General features: G+C 35.4%; 2 protein-coding genes across 5 annotated transcripts; both read right to left on the reverse strand.

Annotated features, from left to right (window-relative positions):
* Positions 1-999: 999 nt before the first annotated feature.
* On the reverse strand, positions 1,000-14,338 carry dnajc10 (DnaJ (Hsp40) homolog, subfamily C, member 10). Its single transcript, XM_059562473.1, has 23 exons — positions 14,223-14,338; positions 13,262-13,543; positions 13,008-13,173; positions 12,834-12,884; positions 12,058-12,140; positions 11,834-11,965; positions 11,400-11,493; positions 10,680-10,757; positions 10,546-10,589; positions 10,291-10,422; positions 10,062-10,151; positions 9,751-9,861; positions 9,347-9,461; positions 8,349-8,476; positions 7,972-8,088; positions 6,846-6,947; positions 6,593-6,748; positions 5,727-5,860; positions 5,588-5,641; positions 5,093-5,240; positions 4,045-4,167; positions 3,845-3,955; positions 1,000-1,916 (listed from the first exon to the last, which is right to left on the reverse strand). The coding sequence occupies exons 2-23, from the start codon at positions 13,457-13,459 to the stop codon at positions 1,905-1,907; spliced, it is 2,379 nt and encodes a 792-aa protein (XP_059418456.1). The 5' UTR covers positions 13,460-13,543; positions 14,223-14,338; the 3' UTR covers positions 1,000-1,904.
* A 485-nt stretch (positions 14,339-14,823) lies between these two features.
* Positions 14,824-20,088, reverse strand: zgc:66484 (uncharacterized protein LOC327557 homolog). 4 transcript variants are annotated; one of them, XM_059562477.1, is made up of 5 exons: positions 19,852-20,088; positions 17,328-18,535; positions 15,958-16,141; positions 15,114-15,445; positions 14,824-15,079 (listed from the first exon to the last, which is right to left on the reverse strand). In XM_059562477.1, the coding sequence occupies exons 2-4, from the start codon at positions 18,515-18,517 to the stop codon at positions 15,326-15,328; spliced, it is 1,494 nt and encodes a 497-aa protein (XP_059418460.1). In that variant the 5' UTR covers positions 18,518-18,535; positions 19,852-20,088; the 3' UTR covers positions 14,824-15,079; positions 15,114-15,325. The 4 variants fall into 4 exon arrangements, with proteins under 4 accessions (XP_059418460.1, XP_059418459.1, XP_059418458.1 ...); XM_059562476.1 differs by lacking the exon at positions 19,852-20,088 and adding an exon at positions 18,684-18,832; XM_059562475.1 differs by lacking the exon at positions 19,852-20,088 and adding an exon at positions 19,603-19,830 and having other exon boundaries at positions 14,825-15,079.
* Between the last annotated feature and the right edge of the window lie 1,169 nt (positions 20,089-21,257).

Consider the following 21,257-nt stretch of genomic DNA (forward strand, 5'->3'; position numbering starts at 1 on the left):
CATAAAGCTTTCACTAGCAGCTGTCTTGAGCTGAAGCGTCAGATGTAACATACAGGGAGATAATCCATACAGTACTAAACTTCAGAAATGAATCAAGGAAAGACAGAACATCTATAATATTATGATAAATAGGAATCAAAAATGTATTGATAAAAAGTCTGTTTTGTTTTTAAAATGTTTATGCTCACTAAGGCTGCATTTTTTTATTCAAATTACAATATTGTAAATTATTATTAGAATTGTAGTTTTCTATATAATTATATATTTTAATGCAATATATATCTTTGATGGAAAAGCTGAATTTTCAGCAGCCGTTACTCCAGTCTTCAGTGTCACATGATTCTTCAAAAAACAGTTAAATTATTATTTAATATTATATATATTGTGGAACTCATTATAAAAAAAAATTCTAAGATTGTCTGATGAATAGAAAATTCAGAAGAACAGCAATCATTTGAAATATAAATATTCTGAAACATTAATGTTCCTGTTGATTAACTTAAAGCATAGTTATTTTTACTTAAAAAAAAAAAAATTAAGCAGCAAAAAAGGTTTTCAACATTGATAAAAAGAAATGTTTCTTGAGCACCAAATTAGCATATTAGAATTTCTGATCATGGGACATTGAAGACTGGAGTAATGATGCTGAAAATTCAGCTTTGCCATAACAGGAATAAATTACATTTTTAAATATATTCAAATAGAAAATAGTTCTTTTAAATTGTAATGATTTTTAAATTGTAATGATTAAGTGATAAAGGGTCATAACACATTACATTCTTACTGATAACCTTATAAGTTGACCCACTTCACATACAACCTACAGTAATCCTAGAAAATTATGACTGTATCCTGTTTTCTCAGGAAATATTAGAAATATAGTTAATGTGGACTTTATAGGACTTGTGTCATGAAATCCCATTTAGAAACACTTCCATAGTGTGACAAGTCAAACAAAGTCAGTAACAAAATTGTAGAAAGCACTCTTCAGCACAAACAGGAATTGTGTCATGTTTAATAGCTGTTGTTTCTACAAAACTATAGTGAATATTCATCACAATGAATGGCAACATCATTTCACTGGCCTATGAGGATCGAAGCCACTGATGTTAAATCACCGCCTCCTAGTGGCCACCTGGAGAACATTCACTCACCTTTAATACAGAGATATCACTAAACAGACCTAAAAATAATAATAATAAAAAAGAAAAAAGAAAAAGTGTACTATATACTGAATCTCATCGAACAAACATAGCTGCTGGAAACTCAAACCATTAGAAGAAATAAAACCGAACATAAAAACAGCAGAAAACATATTCAACTACAGATTTCATCTATAGCCAGTGTAGTTATATGCTTCTACAATAATTTGGTTTGACAACAAACTAACGCCATGATAGTTTTTAGTTTTGACAGAACTAAAATGTTTTATAGTAGCACATAAAAATAGAATTCTTAAAAAAAATATATATATATATATATATATATTTTCCCGAAATCCAACTTGAATTACATTTTTCCATCCCAAGTAAAATAGATTCCTTTGTATTTAACCAGACAATTTAATAATAGAAATCCAATTCAAATAGAGCAGCTGTGAGAAAATACATCTATTACAGTCATAAATACAGTCTGTGTGAGGAAATGAAGACACCTGACCGTACATTCATAATTACAAAAAGTCATAAATAATTGCACCGTGGTGACGTCTTCCGCATCAGTAACACATGTAGAGGTGTTCGTCGAGTCCTGATTCCCTCGTCTGAAGTAGCTGAGGTGAAGCCGCTCCCTTCTACAGTCCATTTGGCAGTAAACAAACTCAAACAAATCTCTCACGCTCATCAAATTGAGTTCATGAGTGTATGTTTTCTCCCATCACATACAACAGCTTCTGTGCATGTGTCCTATAGTTCATCCTATAGGGATGGAAACAAAAAAGATGCTATTGATTCATTTTATTTCCAAATAGGATTCTGGCTTCCAATAATTATGAACACAAAATTTTGCGAAAACTGTTTCACAGTGATGCTCCCCCCCTTTAATTTTTTACATTAAACTCACAGCACATGCAAATATTGAGTTTGTTGCATTTAATGTGAACCAAGGTGCTCTGAGCTAGATTTACAGTAAAAGCAGCAAACACACATATATATATATATACAATACAGACCAAAAGTTTGGACACACCTTCTCATTCAAAGAGTTTTCTTTATTTTCATGACTATGAAAATTGTAGATTCACACTGAAGGCATCAAAACTATGAATTAACACATGTGGAATTATATACATAACAAAAAAGTGTGAAAATATGTCATATTGTAGGTTCTTCAAAGTAGCCACCTTTTGCTTTGATTACTGCTTTGCACACTCTTGGCATTCTCTTGATGAGCTTCAAGAGGTAGTCACCTGAAATGGTCTTCCAACAGTCTTGAAGGAGTTCCCCGAGAGATGCTTAGCACTTGTTGGCCCTTTTGCCTTCTGTCTGCGGTCCAGCTCACCCCTAAACCATCTCGATTGGGTTCAAGTCCGGTGACTGTGGAGGCCAGGTCATCTGGCGCAGCACCCCATCACTCTCCTTCTTGGTCAAATAGCCCTTACACAGCCTGGAGGTGTGTTTGGGTTCATTGTCCTGTTGAAAAATAAATGATGGTCCAACTAAACGCAAACCGGATGGAATAGCATGCCGCTGCAAGATGCTGTGGTAGCCATGCTGGTTCAGTATGCCTTCAATTTTGAATAAATCCCCAACAGTGTCACCATCAAAGCACCCCCACACCATCACACCTCCTCCTCCATGCTTTACGGTGGGAACCAGGCATGTAGAGTCCATCCGTTCACCTTTTCTGCGTCGCACAAAGACACGGTGGTTGGAACCAAAGATCTCAAAATTGGACTCATCAGACCAAAGCACAGATTTCCACTGGTCTAATGTCCATTCCTTGTGTTCTTTAGCCCAAACAAGTATCTTCTGCTTGTTGCCTTTCTTTAGCAGTGGTTTCCTAGCAGATATTCTACCATGAAGGCCTGATTCACACAGTCTCCTCTTAACAGTTGTTCTAGAGATGTGTCTGCTGCTAGAACTCCGTGTGCCATTGACCTGGTCTCTAATCTGAGCTGCTGTTAACCTGCGACTTCTGAGGCTGGTGACTCAGATGAACTTATCCTCCGCAGCAGAGGTGACTCTTGGTCTTCCTTTCCTGGGGCGGTCCACATGTGAGCCAGTTTCTTTGTAGCACTTGATGGTTTTTGTGACTGCACTTGGGGACACTTTCAAAGGTTTCCCAATTTTTCGGACTGACTGACCTTAATTTCTTAAAGTAATGATTGCCACTTGTTTTCCTGTACTTAGCTGCTTTTTTCTTGCCATAATACAAATTCGAACAGTCTATTCAGTAGGACTATCAGCTGTGTATCCACGAGACTTCTGCACAACACAACTGATGGTCCCAACACCATTTATAAGGCAAGAAATCACACTTATTAAACCTGTGAAGTGAAAACCATTTCAGGAGACTACCTCTTGAAGCTCATCAAGAGAATGCCAAGAGTGTGCAAAGCAGTAATCAAAGCCGTTTTCAATATTTATATTAATAATAACCATTATTAATAATAACCAAGAATAATTAAGCAGTAAATCAGCATATTAGAATAATTTCTGAAGGACCATGTGACACTGAAAACTGGAGTAATGATGCTGGAAATTCAGCTTTGCCATCCCAGAAATAAATTACATTTTATAAAATATAATAAAACAGAAAGTCCTGTCCTTTTTATAAATGCTGCCTTGGTAAGCATAAGAGATCTCTTTCAAAAACATTACAACTTTTAACTATTGTAACTTACTTTAAGTTTGGAGGTCTTTCCCTGTAACGCTAGCTGCTGGAGTCGCTGTCTGAGAACATCTGCGATGACAGTGGCGTCTCTGCTGTTAATGTGCTCTCCTCCTTGATCTCGCTAAAACAGGTTGGGACATAAAGGCTTCGGTTAGAATATGTACAGAAATAACTCGGAGCACTAAATGATGGCCAGCAGTTGTGTTGTACCCGTGTGGTGCCCAGGTGCGGATAGAATCGGACACTGGGGTAAGCCTTGATCCCGGCGCTCTGGCAGGTTTGGTGGTGTGCTTGACAGTCCACTTTGCCTGCTCGCACAGTTCCCTTCATCATCTGCAGGAGGAGGAACAGGTGACTGATGCTGCCGAATCATTCATGAGCACAGCACATGCACTGACCGAAGCTAGTCACAAGCCAGTGCAAAAGTTAGTTTTTTGACTATATACAGCATGTAAATGAAACAACATTCCTCAAGGGCCATGGTGCTACATAAATAACAACACTACAAGACTGGACATGACAACACAGATGAAATTAGATTAAAATGTAAATAAAAACTAGAAAGAACTAGCAGTAGGAATTGAATTAGAACTAAGAGAAGGACAGATAAGATTACACAGGACTACAAAAACTGCATGTGTGCAAACAAGTACAAACTTGGTTCCAGAAGTATTTTTCCCTTTCATTTTTTCCATAGGGATTTTATAGATGTCTTAGTTAAAGCGTTGTAAGCCAAAAACCAAAAATTCCAGCTATGAGGTGAATCACAATATTACAAACATAGTCGTGAAGCAAAAGAAATTGAAAACTGGACAATAAGACATTGTACTTAAATAACATGAAGCACTATATATTCTGCTTTTTTTTAGGTATTAATATTAGGACCAACTATTATGTAATTTCATGAGAGTAGGCAGGTAACAAGTGGTACTTTGTCAGGATTTGCTTGCCACAATTCTCTAATTTGTAAGATTTCTTTGCATTTCTTTGTTTAAAGTGATTATTTATAGCAGACTTTTGGCCTCCACTGTACACATCGAAAAACTGCTTGGCAGTATTAAAAAGAAAAGAATGAATGTGATTGGCTGAAACACTGGATGCACTCTTCTCTTTATTCCAGCTGTTAAAAAATCATTTGCATCTATATTTACATTCCCTGAAGGAAATGCCAATGCTGTAAAGCAGCAGACATCTTTGAGAAAAAAGTTGCAAACACTAGCTGATGTCTTCACAAATTTGTCCTAATAAAAAGTCTTACCCTGGCAAGAACTTCAAACTCAGGGGCGAATTGCTGGCATGGGCCACACCATGGTGCGTAGAAATCCAACACCCAGTGATCCTTCCCTCCCAAAACTTTTCTTTTAAAGTCCTCGGGTGACAGATCCACCGAGGCACGAGGCAGAGAGCTGTGGACGGATCAGTCCAATGGTTAGAGAGCACAAAATGTAAAATAGCTCTGCCTACAAAGACAGCATCCCAAAGAACCAGAATTGACTGATTTGCAACACTGCAGGTGGGGAGACCTCAGCATGTTGCCAAGTTAATGACAGCTCTCCACACATAAAGCTAAGCTAGTTAAAAACTGGCTACCCAATGTTTGAGTGTGGTGTTTTTTTGAGCTTTTGAATAACTCAAACCAACTGAATCAATTATCTTGTGTTTTTTGTGTGAAGAGAGATATCTGCATGATGCAAATACTGAAAACTATTGTTGGTGAACTTATGGACACTTTGTGAGAATTTTTCCGAGTTACCTCAAGGCCCAAGACTTGAGGGAAAAGGCATCCCGGTGCCATCCGTTGTAGCTCCTGTTCACAATGAGAGAGAAGCACTGAATTTGTTGTACTGGTGTGTGTAATTATGTTTGAGTTACAGATTGTAGGAAACACGCACTGGTACTGGTCTCTCCGATTACTGTTCTGAGGAAACAGACGGATCTCTGGGTAAGCGCGCACATTCTCACCCTGGCAGAATGAGTGGTGTTTCTGGCAGTCCACCGTTCCCACGTTCACGATCCCACTCAGCATCTAGAACAGACACAGCGATAGGGCTGTCACAATCATGACACTTTTGCAAAAAACTGCAATAAATGATTTATCTTTTTTTCATGTAAAGTGTAAGCTTTACACAGATACACTTTAAGAAAAAGTCATTTATTCACAAAGAACTTGGGAACATTTAAATTTGAGTTTTTGCGAGAACAACAATGCACTTTCAAAAATGATGAGTAACAGGGTTATTATAGTGCCAATGTACTAAAATAACTCAAACTAAAGCTGAAATGAAATATACACACACACACACACGTATAATGTGTGTATAATATGCTTGCTAAATATGGAATACACAATAACTATGATAGTGAGTGACTACTATTATAGTTAATGGTATTAAAACTGTATTTCATTTGAATATTCAGGAATTTAAAACTGTTTCAACATTGTATGAATGATGATCTTTTAGATTTTTGCTTTTTTTTTCATTGCACTTTTATACATGCAGTTACTCAAATGTAATTTGTTTCCTGGCATTTCTAGATTTTGCTAAATAAGGAATTGAAAAGGAATTGAATTAAAAGTGCACTGTGGCCTTAGAAATCCCACATCGTGATTGAATCAAACATTTGTCGACAGATAGTTATGTAATAAGGGTGATTACATTAAGATCATGTGTAACTGCAAGAAACTGTAATAACAAGGAGAAAAGGTGATACTTCAAGACTCAGATGGAGTGTCAGTTGAATATATGAGAGCAGATACCCGTGCCATTCTCCTCCACTCTGGCAGCAAAGCCTGGCAGGGGCCGCACCACGGAGCGTAGAAATCCACCATCCACGTCTCTGAGGACTTGCGTCTCTTCACCAGCTCCTGGAATGAGTCTGGGGTCAAAGTCACCACCACAGGGTTCACCAGGTCCTGCAGAACACACAATCATCTATTACATCTAAACAGATATATAATGTGTGTATACTGTGTGGATTATGAATAAATGTAACTGTGATGTGTGCCTCACCTCTATAAACTCCAGGATGCCATCTGCAGAGTGATGGCCTTCATACTCATGGATGCTGGACTTGTTGAAGATTACAGTTGTTGGATATGCATGAATGTTGTGCTGAAGAACGAAAAGATGCAAGAGATGAGAAGCAGCTCTCACCTGAACATTCATAGTCTGGTCAAATCGGCTTATTTAGGTCAAATCAAAAGTGAAATATAAACAGTCAAAGGCAGTGTGAGGCAGGATCTCTTTGCCAGTACAATGCAAGATTATTATTATAATTTTTTTTGCTGCAGAAATGGCAAGGTTTACTAGTAACACATAAGAAAACACACAAGTCAAATGCTTTGGTTTCCTGTTGCAAAGGTTCAGAAGATTTTATGAAACGTCTATAAACAGATCCGTACACAGTTACATAAGTATTGCTAATAACAATAATACTAATAAATATGAATATTCCAAAAAATATGTAGAATTGATTTAATCATGATAATGACAATATAATTAGTAATAATGTATTATATTATTACATGATTTAAATAATATTATTATATAATAATATTAATATTAAATAATGAATTGATAAACTAATCATAATTATTCTTATTATCATCATATTATAAAAACGATTATTATTAATTATTTAGTGCTGCAGAAATGACACACTTCACCTTTACGCAATATGAAGAGAAAGTAAGACGAATGCTGTGGTTTCTGTCTGTACGCCGTTACATATACTGTAATAATAAAAATAACACATTATTATGAATCAGTTATTTTAATAATATAATAAAGATAATAATCAAAATCATTATTATAATCATTATCAATAATAATAATTATTATTACTATAAACATCAATTATGTTAATTTTGCTGTTAGTGGTGCAGAAACGACAGCACTTTGAAGCTATATGAAGATAATGTAAGATAAGTCAGATGCTGTGGCTTCCTGTGGTTTTATGAGGATTCTATAAACAGATGTGGTAATTAAGACAGGAAGCTAATGGGGATCTGGATCCCTATTAAGAACACACTCTACAGACAACCACATTAAAACTTGCAAATGATGCCATCAGCTTCAAATGTGAGTCATGCACGATTAACTGTCAATTCTGGAACGAGGGTGAATATCTCAGTACCATATTGCAGAGCCTCTCGTGCACGGTACAGTCCAGAGTCCCAAACTTCATCTGTCCAAAGAGCTGGATGGAGGCTTTTCTCAGCTCAGGGAGAAGAGCTCGGCATGGCGGACACCACTGTAGAGCAGAATAACTATCATTGTGATTTTTACTGAAACTACATTTCAAACACGGATGCAAATTAATTGTATGAATTTCAGTCATTTCATTGTGGTTGCCTCTCTGCAGATCATTTCTCACCCTTCTGAGCCTGATGTATCATCCATCGGCAAGAAGTTACCATGGCAATGTAAGTACGTGCTTAGCAGATAATCATTAGCATTCAAAAAGAGGCTTCAGCAGAGGTTTAACAGAGAGGTTTAGATGCATCAACTCACAGGAGCAAAGAAATCAACCAGCCAGGGCTCTTTCTCATGGCTAGGGAAGTTCTCAGGCCTCAGCGTGGTGACGTGGGCATTCACACTCTCTTTTGCAAAGGCTGCAACATTGTACAGGACGTCCTTACCTGGAGATTTAACACATCAGAGTAACTAACAGCAGAACTTTGAACATTTTAGACCAATACCAAACTAATTTCATCAATTCAGATGAGATGTTTACAAGTTGTAGTGTTACCGGCTGACCCAAAATGACATTTAACCCTCTGATGCTGGTTTCCTACAGTGGAGAACTTTAAAAGCCATTTTTAAGCCATTCAGGGTGTGAAGATCAACCACACTTGACCTTTACTTACTACACTGCCGTTTGGGGTCAGAAAGACTTTTAGAAAGGATGCATTAAACTGATCAAAAGTAATGGTAAAGACATTTATAACAAATTTAAATTTTGAACTTTCTAAAAAAATTATCATAACTTCTATAAAAATATTAAGCAGCACAACTGTTTTCAACATTGATAATAATAAGAATTGTTTCTTGAGCAGCAAATCAGCATACTAGAATGATTTCTGAAGGATCATGTGACACCGAAGAGTGTATTAGAGTAATGATGTAATGTAGAGTAATGATGCTGAAAATTCAGTTATAATTAAATATATTAAAATAGAAAACAATTTTAAATTGATATCGTTTTTAAAAATATTACTGTTTTATTTCATTTTTGGTCAAATAAAGGCAGCCTTCTTCAGCATAAACGACAAAAAAATCTTACCAACCCCAAAATTTTGAATGGCAGCATGTATGATTTTCTTCTCCATATGCAATTATATTTTTATGACAACATAAATTGTTCTCATGCTTGTTTTGAAGTATAAATAAACCTTAATATATTTAGTTAAGATATTAAAATTACATTATCCACGCAGATGGTTCAAACGCACTTGTTTTGATATTTAAATCCAGAATATTTATTCTTACTAAAGCTCTCCCAAACTCACCATGGTGAATCTCAAAATCATGAATTCCAACTCCTTTAAAAACAGCCACACAGGGCTTCTGTATATATAGAGAAGCACACAGCTCTGAATCTGAGATACAGTCCACCTTCCCCACCTGTGCAAACAGATAAACGCAATTAAACTAACACAACAGCACCATATACCAGAAGTTATACGACCTGTGTACAGTGTAATACAATATTATAAAAGCAAAAGTTCTGTTGTTTTACTTGCTCTCACGTTGGCCTAAATAAAAAAATAGGCAAAAGTACTGTAAAGCTGTCCCAACTTTCCAAAAGTTGTCTGAAGCCATACGAAAACTTATAGCTTCAAAACACTTAGAATTTCATAAGTCATATGAACTACTTATAATAATAATATAGTAATATAATATAATCAAGAACCTGTATGTGGGAGTCCTTCAGAAGAGCTTTGAGTTTTTTATATTCATGTGATGCCAAATCATTATGTCCAAAGGAGAAACTGATGAGCCATCGGTGATGAGCCAATTTATGCTGAAATGACAGAAAAAAAGTCAGAAAAAACATACATCATTAAAAATAAGGATGTCAATAGTGACATTTTATGCCACGTAATCATATTTTCTCCTGCACATCAGTTACTGTGTCAACAGTGGTACTGCAGGTAGTGCTGGGTGTGACACAGAACAAGGGCAAACATCTGATGTTTATGATAAAGTCACTTGGAGTCTTACCTCAAAGCTGCTCTTTGTAAGAATCTCCAGGTCAGGCAGATGCTGCAACACTTGTGCATATATTTCTTTAGTATCCAAACTCTGGATAAACTGCAAGGTTGATCAAATCAAAGTGAAAACCAGCCCGTGAGATTGGCACAATTAAAAGAATAGCTCATTTTCGGGTGAACTGTTTCTTCAAGAACTACTACAACTGGACAGGATGCATATTTATAGATAAGATCCCCACCAATACACTGCCTTTCTGATGGAGAGAACTGCCAGGGGGAAAGACAGCAGTAGTGCTGGTGGTGATCTCAAAGCTGTCACACAGATCTGCCTGTTTGGAGCAATCCATCCAGCCTACATTAACCAGACCATCCTGTAGAGAGGTTACAATGTTCATTCATGCTCACAAGACAATAACGTTGTTTATTAAATGCTTTGTTAAAGGCATGTGACACTAGAACTGAATTTGGTGTAACATGATCAGGTTAATGCTTACCAACATTCCAGCAAGCTTCCGTCGTGTCTGAGGTTCCAGACAATCTGTGAAAAAAAGAAGAAGTGTTTTTAGGATAAAACACAAGTGATTGTGCGTTTTGCATTCCTAACATTAAGCTTTAGTAGATGTCTCACCTCCAGTGTCTGTGCAGAAATTGATCAACCAGCCGATTCTTTCTGAAAACGCTCGATCAATCTCACTGAAAATGTTCCCTGAAAATTAACATTCATTTTACATACAATTTTCAACATAAATCAAAGGCAGTACAATAGACAATACTTTAGATTTCATATTACATTAATACTTTTTATAAATATTTTACAAAAATAGATGTTTTGCATTACTTAAACTAATTAAAATAATGTTTAAACTTTAATGAAAAAATGTCAAAATGCAAAAAGGAATCATTTTTAAGAATCATATATGATTATTTTTTTAATTTAGAGATAAACAGTTAGTAAACAAGTAATACTGTGTATATTTATATTATATTTAAATATACATTTATATATGTAAGAAATATATATATTTAAATATATACAGTACACACACAAATATTAAGTAAACAAACTTTTTATTTTGGATGCAATTAATTGCAAATAATTAATTTGACAGAAGAACCTAAAATATTATCGTTACACCAAACAACACAAAATGGAAAAAAGCAGGCACAGACTATATAAGTATTTCCCTTAATAAATACAGAGTGAAAAGTTGGGACTGAAACATTAGGATTCATTTATTATTTAGTACAGCTACCTTTTGCTTTAATGATAACATGAACTCCGAAAAAAAAAAAATATTTCTAGATTTAAAGAAAATAAAATGTTAATGGTCATATTAAAATTAAATACCTTGCCATAGTTCTGTCACTTTGCTCTTCACAAACTGCATTGCAAACGTGGTGAGGCTTGATTTTGTTCTGTCGCCATAGTATTTCTCTGGTTTCTGTTGGCACAATTACATTTATATTTTAGGATGACTGCAGACATTAAACATACATTATCTCTGGTTTCACAGACAAGGCTTAAACCTAGTCCTAGACTAAAATGCAAATCTGAGCTGTTACAACTGAAATAAACTTGCACAGACTGATCTTAAAACATGCCAGTGCCTTTGTTTTGTCTTAAGATGAACATCATTAATGCTATTTTCCAAGGCATGTTTATAAAAATTACTTAAATGTCCTAATTGAACTATGGCTTAATCCTGGCTTTTGTTTTGGCTAAGCCCTGTCTATGAAACCGGGCCTATGTACTATATACTGATAAAAGCAGAATGCTCTCACCATTCCCACTCTGAACACATAGAGGCTGGGGTAGCTGTTGATGCCTTTACTACGGCACAGCATGCCATTATCACCGCAGTTCACAGCACCGATCCGAATCACACCGTCCATTTCCTTAGCAAACTCCCGCCACTGTGGGGTGCATCACACGTCAGTCATATAACCCACAGTAACTTTAACAATCCTAGCATGTGCGAAGAGAAGGAGAAAACAGAGTTACGCACCGTGGGGGCAAGATCGTGGCAGTGCGAGCAGCGGGGGAAATAGAAATTCACAAACCAGACCTCGCCAGAATTTACAGCTGCGTCTGTGGAAAAATGAAAATAAAAATGGTGTCACAACACTCCACCACTGGAAGAAAAACAAAACAAGTTAGGCCTCTATCTGAATACTACAAGATCAGCGAAAAAGAGGTGATTGGTGGGTTTAAAGAAACCTGACTTGATATTTTCAGGTCTTATTTCACACAAAATGTGAAAAATAAATAAATAAATAAATAAAATAAATAATAATTTTAAATTAAAATGTAGTAAAAATCGTATAATTTTTTTCTGCATTATTCTTTTTTAAATAATTAGCACGTTTTCCCCTCCAATTCTCATAAAGTAATAAAAAACTAAATCTTGCAAACTGTTAAAAGCCATGTAATATATACGTATATATGTGTATGTCTGTATGTGTAAATATATATATATATATATATACACATATACATACATACACACACACACACAAATATATATATATATATATATATTTTTTTTTTTATTTTTTATTATTATAATTATTATAGAAATAGTACTATTACTTTATACATTTGAAGGGAAAATGTGCTTAATTGTCATGAAAACAACTTCACAATGCAAAATATAAAAAAGCTATGCAAAATATAAGTTTATGCAAAGTATAACTTTTTTGTCTTTTGATTTTGGAGTATAACATTTTGTGAGATTCAATCCAGCATTCAAAATGCTTTTTCTGATTTAAAATCATCACTTACCAAAGTCCCCTCTGTCTAGTGTAGTAATTTCTGCATCCTCGTCATAAATTCCTGAAAAACACCGTTGCATGGTTTTTCTCCAGTATAAAGTTCCACACATCTTCCTATTTATTTAGTGTCGTATTGTATTGTAACTGCAATCGACACAGAACATAACACAGAGAACTGAATTACCAAAATCATATCTGTAATAGTTCCAGCTTTCATATCTTCCTCCTTGCTGTTCATCTTGCAGGCCCTTCTCTCCATACTTGTCATATTTCTTCCTCAAGTCCTCGTCCTTCAACACCTCGTAGGCCCGATTGATCTTCAAGAACTTCTCGTGGGCCGTCGCATCGTTCTAAAAAGACAATGGAAGTGCTCTCAGAGCATCTCAAATGAAGGAAGACACATACGTCTGGCTGCTATGCCATAATGAAGCTACTCACCGGGTTTTTATCCGGATGCATTGTGAGAGCAAGCTTTTTGAAAGCCTGCCGGATCTCACGGGTACCGGCCTCTTTTGAAATGCCTAGCAGCTTGTAGTAGTCTTCATCAGGGGAAACGGTTAAGAAAAGCCAAACTGCGATGAAAGCAAAGAGAAACGACTTCCTTGAGGGTCTCTGGTGATTCTGGAGCACCTCCATCGTTGAAGGCTGTGGTTGGTGCAGATCTTCAGCGTCTCAAGGTTGGAGAACTGCTCACAGGAGTGTGATGATCAATGAAGACACCTTGTAAGTGATGACAAGAGAGTGAAAAAATAAAAAAGGGAAGAGAAATCAACTCAACGGTGCTATTGGAAATGAACACGTAGGTGTTTACACTGGGCGGAGCCACTTTCTCAGACCATCTCTGATCAAATTAACATTTATTACAGTCGTTTCTGTTTTTCAATAATTATCATTATTCATTATTTCAATTCTATTTATGATTCTTATCACTGTAATAACACATACTACAATATACATAGCATAAAGGCAGCTCAATTAAACGCACTTTTAACAACTTAAACGTATTATATATATACACAATACACGTGCTTGGTTCTCATATATACAAATATATAAAACACATAACAAATATAATATCTTCTTCGCAAGTTACCCTGATGTCTGAACAGTTTTAGTAACGTTGTGTAATGTGATCAGCTCGGGTTAACGTTAGTTCTGCAAAACTGTTAGTATAACAGCTCGATGTACATTTGGATCCAAACCTAAATGATTTTAATCCATTTTTGTTTGTTAGTGAGTGTTAAATGTGAGATTGCAGATCACTAACTGATGGATTATCCGACTTATTATTGCTTATTCCTGTCATAAAACTTTTGATCGAAATCCACTAGCGATTCGCAGAGATAAATGGAAGTAACATCAGCATATTAATTACAAAACAGTGTGCATATTTTCTCACCTTTTGCTAAATATTATTTATTACTCTCCAGTTTCGCTCTAGTGTTTGATCTTTATTCTGAATCACCGGTGTTGTCGGTTTGCAGCAGCCTGAAGCCAAGAACAATCAACTCCCGGAAGTACGTGATTTTTCAAAATAAAAGTGTCACTGCCATTTGTTTTTCGTGAGCTTGATGTTTTAAACTAAATTTTTTGTGTTTAAATGCTTGAAATTAGTCTAGCTGACAAATATAAATTTAGTCTATGTATAAATGTATTTACAAGACTAAAATTAAACTCAATGCTGACCCTTTCTGGTGTGAATCTTGTAAATGCAATGAAAACTTGGTTTAAACATTTTACAAACCAGTTGCAAATGTTTATTGAAAGTGCAATCTATTAAATGCACGTAACAAATTATCTGATATGACAAAGAAGCTCAAATATAAGAAAACTTAAATTTGTTTCATTTTCATTGGTCTTTACATAATCCCCATACATGTTATTTCATAGTTTTGATGACTTTCTATTATTCTAATTATTAATATATAAGGAAAATAGTAATAAGAAGGAATGAGAAACAATGTCCAATCATTTGATTTGCAGTAGTTTATTAATTTAAATGATCAAATATAGACATTCCTGGATAAACAAATCGTTTAAATCAAGGCACCGTCAATGCATACAGTTGTGAACAAAACCAAAAGTTCTTGACATTTTATATTGATCAATTTTAAACCCTCATGGGTCAGGCTTCATAGTAGCTGTGGGCACTGTATGCATATCACAGAGTAACAACTACCCTTTTACTTCATTTAATTAATTGACTTCAATGAATGCAATCGTCTTTCATTTTTACAAAATATTATTTAACTTTTGCTGAGATTGGGAAATAATATTTCTCCATCAGAACTACTTATACAACACGGATATCTTTAACATTTAACAGGACAGAGATATGCATGATACCGTGACCAGCTGGATGAAAACACTCACAGTTAATGATGTTTGTGAGGCAGCTGAAAACAACCTATAGTTCATTTTAGTCTGTAGGGTGTGAGAGGAGGTCTATAAAATGTTACACATTCATAAAATGTTATCTTTATGAAACCAAAGACTGTATGCTCAATCAGTGTAATAGCTTCTGAGTCTTTCTCCTTCTCTGACCCCTGTGAGATACGCTCCATGGGTCGTGGTGTAGAAGTTCACATGTGTAGCTTCACCAGCAAACAACAGCTGAAGGTGCTTCAAAAACAAAGAGACATTACATCTTTTTTTTATTAACTCTCTAAATGCAATCTGCTGATTGTCTTTTTCACTACAGCATTTTACATCAGGATATGTGGATATCAGTTTTGTTATTGTTAAAACAAATTATAATATTTGTTATTCACAGAAAGAAAAAAAAACTGAAATAAAATATAAAAGTTTAAAGAAAAAGTTAAAAGGTAAAAGAAATGTCACCTTGGCAGCTAACCGTTATAAAATCAGTTAAATTAAATACATTATATATATTTATATATATAAGAGAGAAAGTAAATAAATCTAAATATTAATAAATACAATAATATATAATAAATAATAGTAAAATAACACTGGCTAATACATCGCACTTTGTTTGTAATCATCGTAAGTAAATTAATGATAAAAATAGAATTAAATTCTACAAAAGATTCCTTATATTTTGTACTATATAGATAAAAATTAAATGCATATAAATATTCAAACAATTAAACAAGTTATTAGGAGGTTATTACCTTTCTCCCCCTGCATTTATCTTTAGGAGGAAGAGGTGATGCTAATGCCTTGTGTGCTTTCACTCCATCAACACCATCAGGAATAAATGTGTAGGAGCCCTGGACGTGAGAATCAGAGCCCCATCTGGAGATCAGCGTCTTTGAGACCTCTGGCACTGACCAGCCTGTGAAAGACCTGAGCAACCTTTAAAGACAAGAACAGAGTTTGTCAGCATTATTACTGCCAGTCACCTATAACCATATATTTTGGCCACGTTCCAACACATGCCTCTCACTCTTCTTTCCAAAACTGCCTGAAGTGGCTAGATAACATTTAAGTCAGAGCAGAAACTCTGCAAAGTATTATGATCGTAATCTTTTTCAAATTTTAGCAATGGTGTCTGTGATTTAGTTTTTTAGCAATTACAGCCCTTTCATGGATGTTGGCTGTGTGAAATTCACTCTGGTGGAAACAGGTTATTCAATGTGAATATCGACATTCGCTGTCACCTTCTTAGTGTCCAACACTCCCTATTATTCACTCCCTATTATTCACTCCCTATTATTCACGTTTGGTTTTTGCCCACTGATCAAGTCATGTCCTTCTTTTAATATGGAGTCATACTTGTAAAGTATGTTGTCAAACAACTGGGCTAATTAGGTTAAAGTTACAGATGCTACTGTTAAACAGGCTCCCATGATTTGCCATTTTTGGGAAGTATGACATTTCACCCATTTAACTAAGCACTAACTAACTACTGCTGAACAAACTATATTACAATTATATAAAAACTATAGAATTTAGACAATAAAAATAAATAAAAGATAATCACAATGTTTGTTTGTTTATATATATATATATATATATATATATATATATATATATATATATATATATATACATATATAATATGTTGTTATATGTTACAAAATATATTTAACCCTATAATAATGGGTCTTCAAATATATATATATATATATATATATATATATATATATATATATGTATATATACATAATAAACACAGTATATATGAATATAGTTATTTATGGCTCATATTAGACATATTTATATATTTAGTTCCTCAAGGTGTCGGAAGTAACCTAATTCCACGTTTAAATATGTTTTTCAAAGGCTTTTCAAGTTTGTCACCTCCCAGATTAATATAATATAATATAATATAATATAATATAATATAATATGATATAATATAATATAATATAATATAATATAATATAATATAATATAATATAATATAATATAATATAATATAATATAATATAATATAATATAATATAATTTGCTAATTAATTGGCGAGTTTATTAAACAGCAATATGTGACCATGGTAAAACGATCACATGTCATATATTTCATCATATGTTACCATACCTTACACAGATATCTCCTATTTCACTGTCCTGAAGCTTCTCCATATACAGTGCTTCTCTCCCTGTGATCCAGCCACACAGAGCTGTTGGATGACGGGCCACTGTATCAAAACCGGTGATCTTCTTAAACCACGTCTTCTTCCAGGTGTCTCCTTCAGACAGAGACTCATAAACGTCTTTATCTTCAGGACCCTCTTTCCACACCATCTGAACCCCGGCACAGTCATCGGGCCAGAAACTCTTCTCAAAAAACAGAAAGATTTTGTCCACTATCCCAAAGCCAAGATTCCGAATTGCAGACAGCTTTTTTTCCGGTAAGGGTGGATCGAACATGGTCGTGGCTTTGTCTTTGAGAACCCCCAGAGAAACGGTGACGATCACATGGTCTGCCTCAAAACTCTGTCCGTTTTCACAAACCACCTGAACAGGATACCTTTGGTTTTCACAATGGCCTTTTCTGACCAAGTCCCATCGGATGCTCTTGACAGGAGCACTACACTGGACAGTTCCCGAAGGCAGATCTTTCATTAGAACATTTAAGATGGCTCGATAGCCCCCGGGTCCCAAAGTGTTAAAAAATCCTCCCTCTAAAGCAGTGTAATAGCTAATCTGAGATGCAGACACCTCGTAGAGGCTAGAGCAAGCCTCGTCCGTGCATTCAGTCCTCTTGCACCATTCAAAAACTTGCTGGCCGTCTTCTGTCGCTGCTAAAGAAAATTCACCAAAGGCATCATCCAGATAAGCACCAAGAGATAGTTTCCTGTGTTTGTGCTCAAGTTCGTCATCAAAAGCTTTGTCGGTGAGCTTGCTGAAGTGCAAACACACCTGATCCACAGCCGTTTTGGAGACCTGCTTCCCATCTTCTTTGAAAAAGTAATCTCGAGGGGTTACAGAATGGGGCAGGCACATGTTTTTGGATGCAGAAGGTCCCTCGGATAGCAGGTTCTCCTCTTTGGCAATCTTGAACAGCGGGTTTCCTTTCTGTCCGTGGATCCAGTTCGCTCCAACTTCAATGACGTTCTCTGTGAAGGGTTTGGTGGTGTGCACTCGACCTCCAATGCGTTCCTTCGCCTCAAGAACCAGGACATGTTCAAATCCTGCCTTCACCAACGTGGCTGCAGCGGCCAACCCTGCAAAACCTGAACCTACAATTACAACTCTGGCATCTTCTGGTCCAGAACAAGAGCTCATTCTTGCTGCTTTGCTGAGCTGTTTAGAGAGAGAGAGAGAAAAGCTGAAAAATTATAAATGTAGCTGTAAGAACCAAATAGCATCTGATAAGAGAGTAGTGAACTATGCTCTAAAAGCTCTGTATGTAGGCTAGGCTACCCGTGCTTAGAAACCAGTAAAACCTGACCTTTGTTATCCATATAATATATCATTATTTTCATAATCAGGCGATCATGGGACATCCAATGGCAGATGGACATTACATTCTATAGTAGCTTACGCAGCATGACGTTATTGTTTTATACTTCTACCTCAATATAATGAGAGTGTGAGAGCGACGTAATTTTTTTTTTTTTTTTTTGCAAATCTGAACTTCAAAATAAATGTCTGTTTGAAAAAAAAAACTAAGTAGGCTAAATAAATAAAAAACTTGTAGAAAATAATATATATATATATATATTAAAAAAACTAACAAAATAAATAGATAAAATACTTAATGTTCTTTAAAGTTGCTTTGCAACGATTTGCATCGTAAAAGCGCTATATAAATACTTGAATTGAATACCCATATAAAATAATATTCATACTTTTTAATCTTTTTTATGTAATATGTACATTAGCTATACCGTTCATTTCTGTAAAGTTAGTTGTAAAGTTTTTATGAATGGAAAAACTATCGAGGAGACTGTTTGAGAATTATGCACAAGCAAATCTGTCACAGGAATATTCTTTTAATTAGAAAATTCCAAATTTAAGCCATTTAAAAGACACTTTGAAAAAAAAACTTTTAGAAAGCATAAGAAATAAAAATAATTATTTTCTGGATTAACTGCAGATTTCAACGGAAATGTTTTAGTGAATTACGTACTGATGGCGTAAGATGGCGCTAGTAAACTAAAATGATTATTTTTGGTGATCTCTGCGTTCTGAGGTAAAAGTGATTTCGCCTGAACTTCATGAACCGTTTATGAAATTATCATATACTTCGAAAACCTCTAAACAACTATAAGATATCCAAATAGGAAAAAGACTAATTAAACGAAAATAATACACCAAACACGCTGGACACCACAAAACAGGAAAATACACATCTCGTCTGTATTTACCTCAGGAACGTCATCTGAAGTTTGCTGCAGCCATTACACAAAAAGTTGGTATTTCCACTTGTGTTTGCACTGTTTCTCATGAATATAGTTATTTATGGCTCATATTAAACATATTTATATATTTAGTTCCTCAAGGTGTCGGAAGTAACCTAATTCCACGTTTAAATATGTTTTTCAAAGGCTTTTCAAGTTTGTCACCTCCCAGATGAAACACTTTGTGTGAGTGGCACAGTCTCTGTGCTAACTAACGGAAGGAGTCCTAGCGAAGGTCCGAGGCCCGCAATCACGAACTCAGGGTTTGGAGGATTAGTTACGTTGCAATATTGTAAATATTTGCTTTAAATCAGGAAGGCGAGCCCATGGATATTACACAAGCAACGTGCAAACTCTGCGCAAGAGTTATGCGGTGAACCTCTTACTGTCAGTTAGTTCACTAGAAAGGGAAAGTAAAAACTGATGGCGCTTTCGGTTTCTGACGCTGCTTAGATGCCTTCTCCTTCACATAGCTAAATCAGTGTTGCCAGATCTCGTGAGACAAATCAGCAACCAGGCCTGTGAAAACAAACCAAAAACAAGCGACTTTTTCTAAGGAACCCCCCTAGGTTCTGGCAAGAGAAAAATAAATAAATTGTGTGCACGGTTTTACAATTCGTGGGAACGGATTTTAAATTGTGGGTACAGATTGTCAATTACATCCACGTGGACAGATATGTAAACTGAGCTTCAGGACAATGACCACAAGAGGGAGATAAACCACCTTTTAACATTATTTAACATTAGAAAACTGATGGGATATCAAATTTAGACTGATGTACCGAGTACATTATATGCACAGTAAACATCTGATAATTAAAATTTGCACACACAAATAAATATTATCCTGAATTCACAAATTCTTTATTTATTATTGCCTAATAAAAAGTGTCCTATAGTCCAGTCAGTCACCATCAGTCGCAACTCGCGCGCATTTATTTAAAGTTTACGTCACTCACTGACGACGTTTTTCTAACCAGAAAAAAAAAACAGATTGCCCTGCTCTGCCTCTGATTGGCTAGTACTCGTTGCCATCTGGGTCAGAGCCAATTAGAAGCAGGATATGGGTGGGAAAAACTCTGCTGTCTCTTGTGGGTATGGGGAAAAGGGAGGGACAGAGAGAACAGGCTAGAAAATATCAGCTTGATAACTTATTATGGAGCTGGGAACAAGCCCAAATAAGCAACTACACTTTAGAAACAAGAACACCACTCCCCCCCCCCCCCCCCCCCACACACACACATACACACAAAAAGCGACTTTACAGAAAAACAAGCCCAAAGTCGCGTAAAAACGGACTTGGCATTTCAATTTTTTTTCTGGTGGCTAGTGGGGAAAAATAAAAAAATTATATATATATATATAATTTATTATTTACTTTTTCATTGATTGCAGTGTTAATAATTTTATTTAAAGGCCTATAATTCATTGTATTATAAACCTGTTTTGAAGCCCTTTTTAAAAACGTTTTCAGTTAGGAGTAAGCTAATATCTAGCATCCTCGCAGCGCGTCAGTTACGCGGTGATGCGCTATGAAATTATTGCGGTGCAAATTAATTGTAATATTCATATAATAATAACTTTATTTATATTTATATATTATATATTTATATATATTTAAA

The sequence above is a fragment of the Carassius carassius genome, chromosome 11 (genome assembly GCF_963082965.1).
Source record: "Carassius carassius chromosome 11, fCarCar2.1, whole genome shotgun sequence".
Classification (NCBI taxonomy): Eukaryota; Metazoa; Chordata; class Actinopteri; order Cypriniformes; family Cyprinidae; genus Carassius; species Carassius carassius.

Excerpts from the sequence above, each read along its gene's own strand:
- zgc:66484 (XM_059562477.1), bottom strand. The coding sequence starts at position 18,517 with ATGAGCTCTTGTTCTGGACCAGAAGATGCCAGAGTTGTAATTGTAGGT. Across the intron at positions 16,142-17,327 it reads ATAGGAGATATCTGTGTAAG|GTTGCTCAGGTCTTTCACAG; the intron begins GTATGGTAACAT and ends TTGTCTTTAAAG. Across the intron at positions 15,446-15,957 it reads ATAAATGCAGGGGGAGAAAG|CACCTTCAGCTGTTGTTTGC; the intron begins GTAATAACCTCC and ends TTGTTTTTGAAG.
- dnajc10 (XM_059562473.1), bottom strand. The coding sequence starts at position 13,459 with ATGGAGGTGCTCCAGAATCACCAGAGACCCTCAAGGAAGTCGTTTCTC. Across the intron at positions 12,885-13,007 it reads CTATTACAGATATGATTTTG|GAATTTATGACGAGGATGCA; the intron begins GTAATTCAGTTC and ends GGTGTTTTTCAG. Across the intron at positions 5,241-5,587 it reads CTCAAGTCTTGGGCCTTGAG|CTCTCTGCCTCGTGCCTCGG; the intron begins GTAACTCGGAAA and ends ATCCGTCCACAG.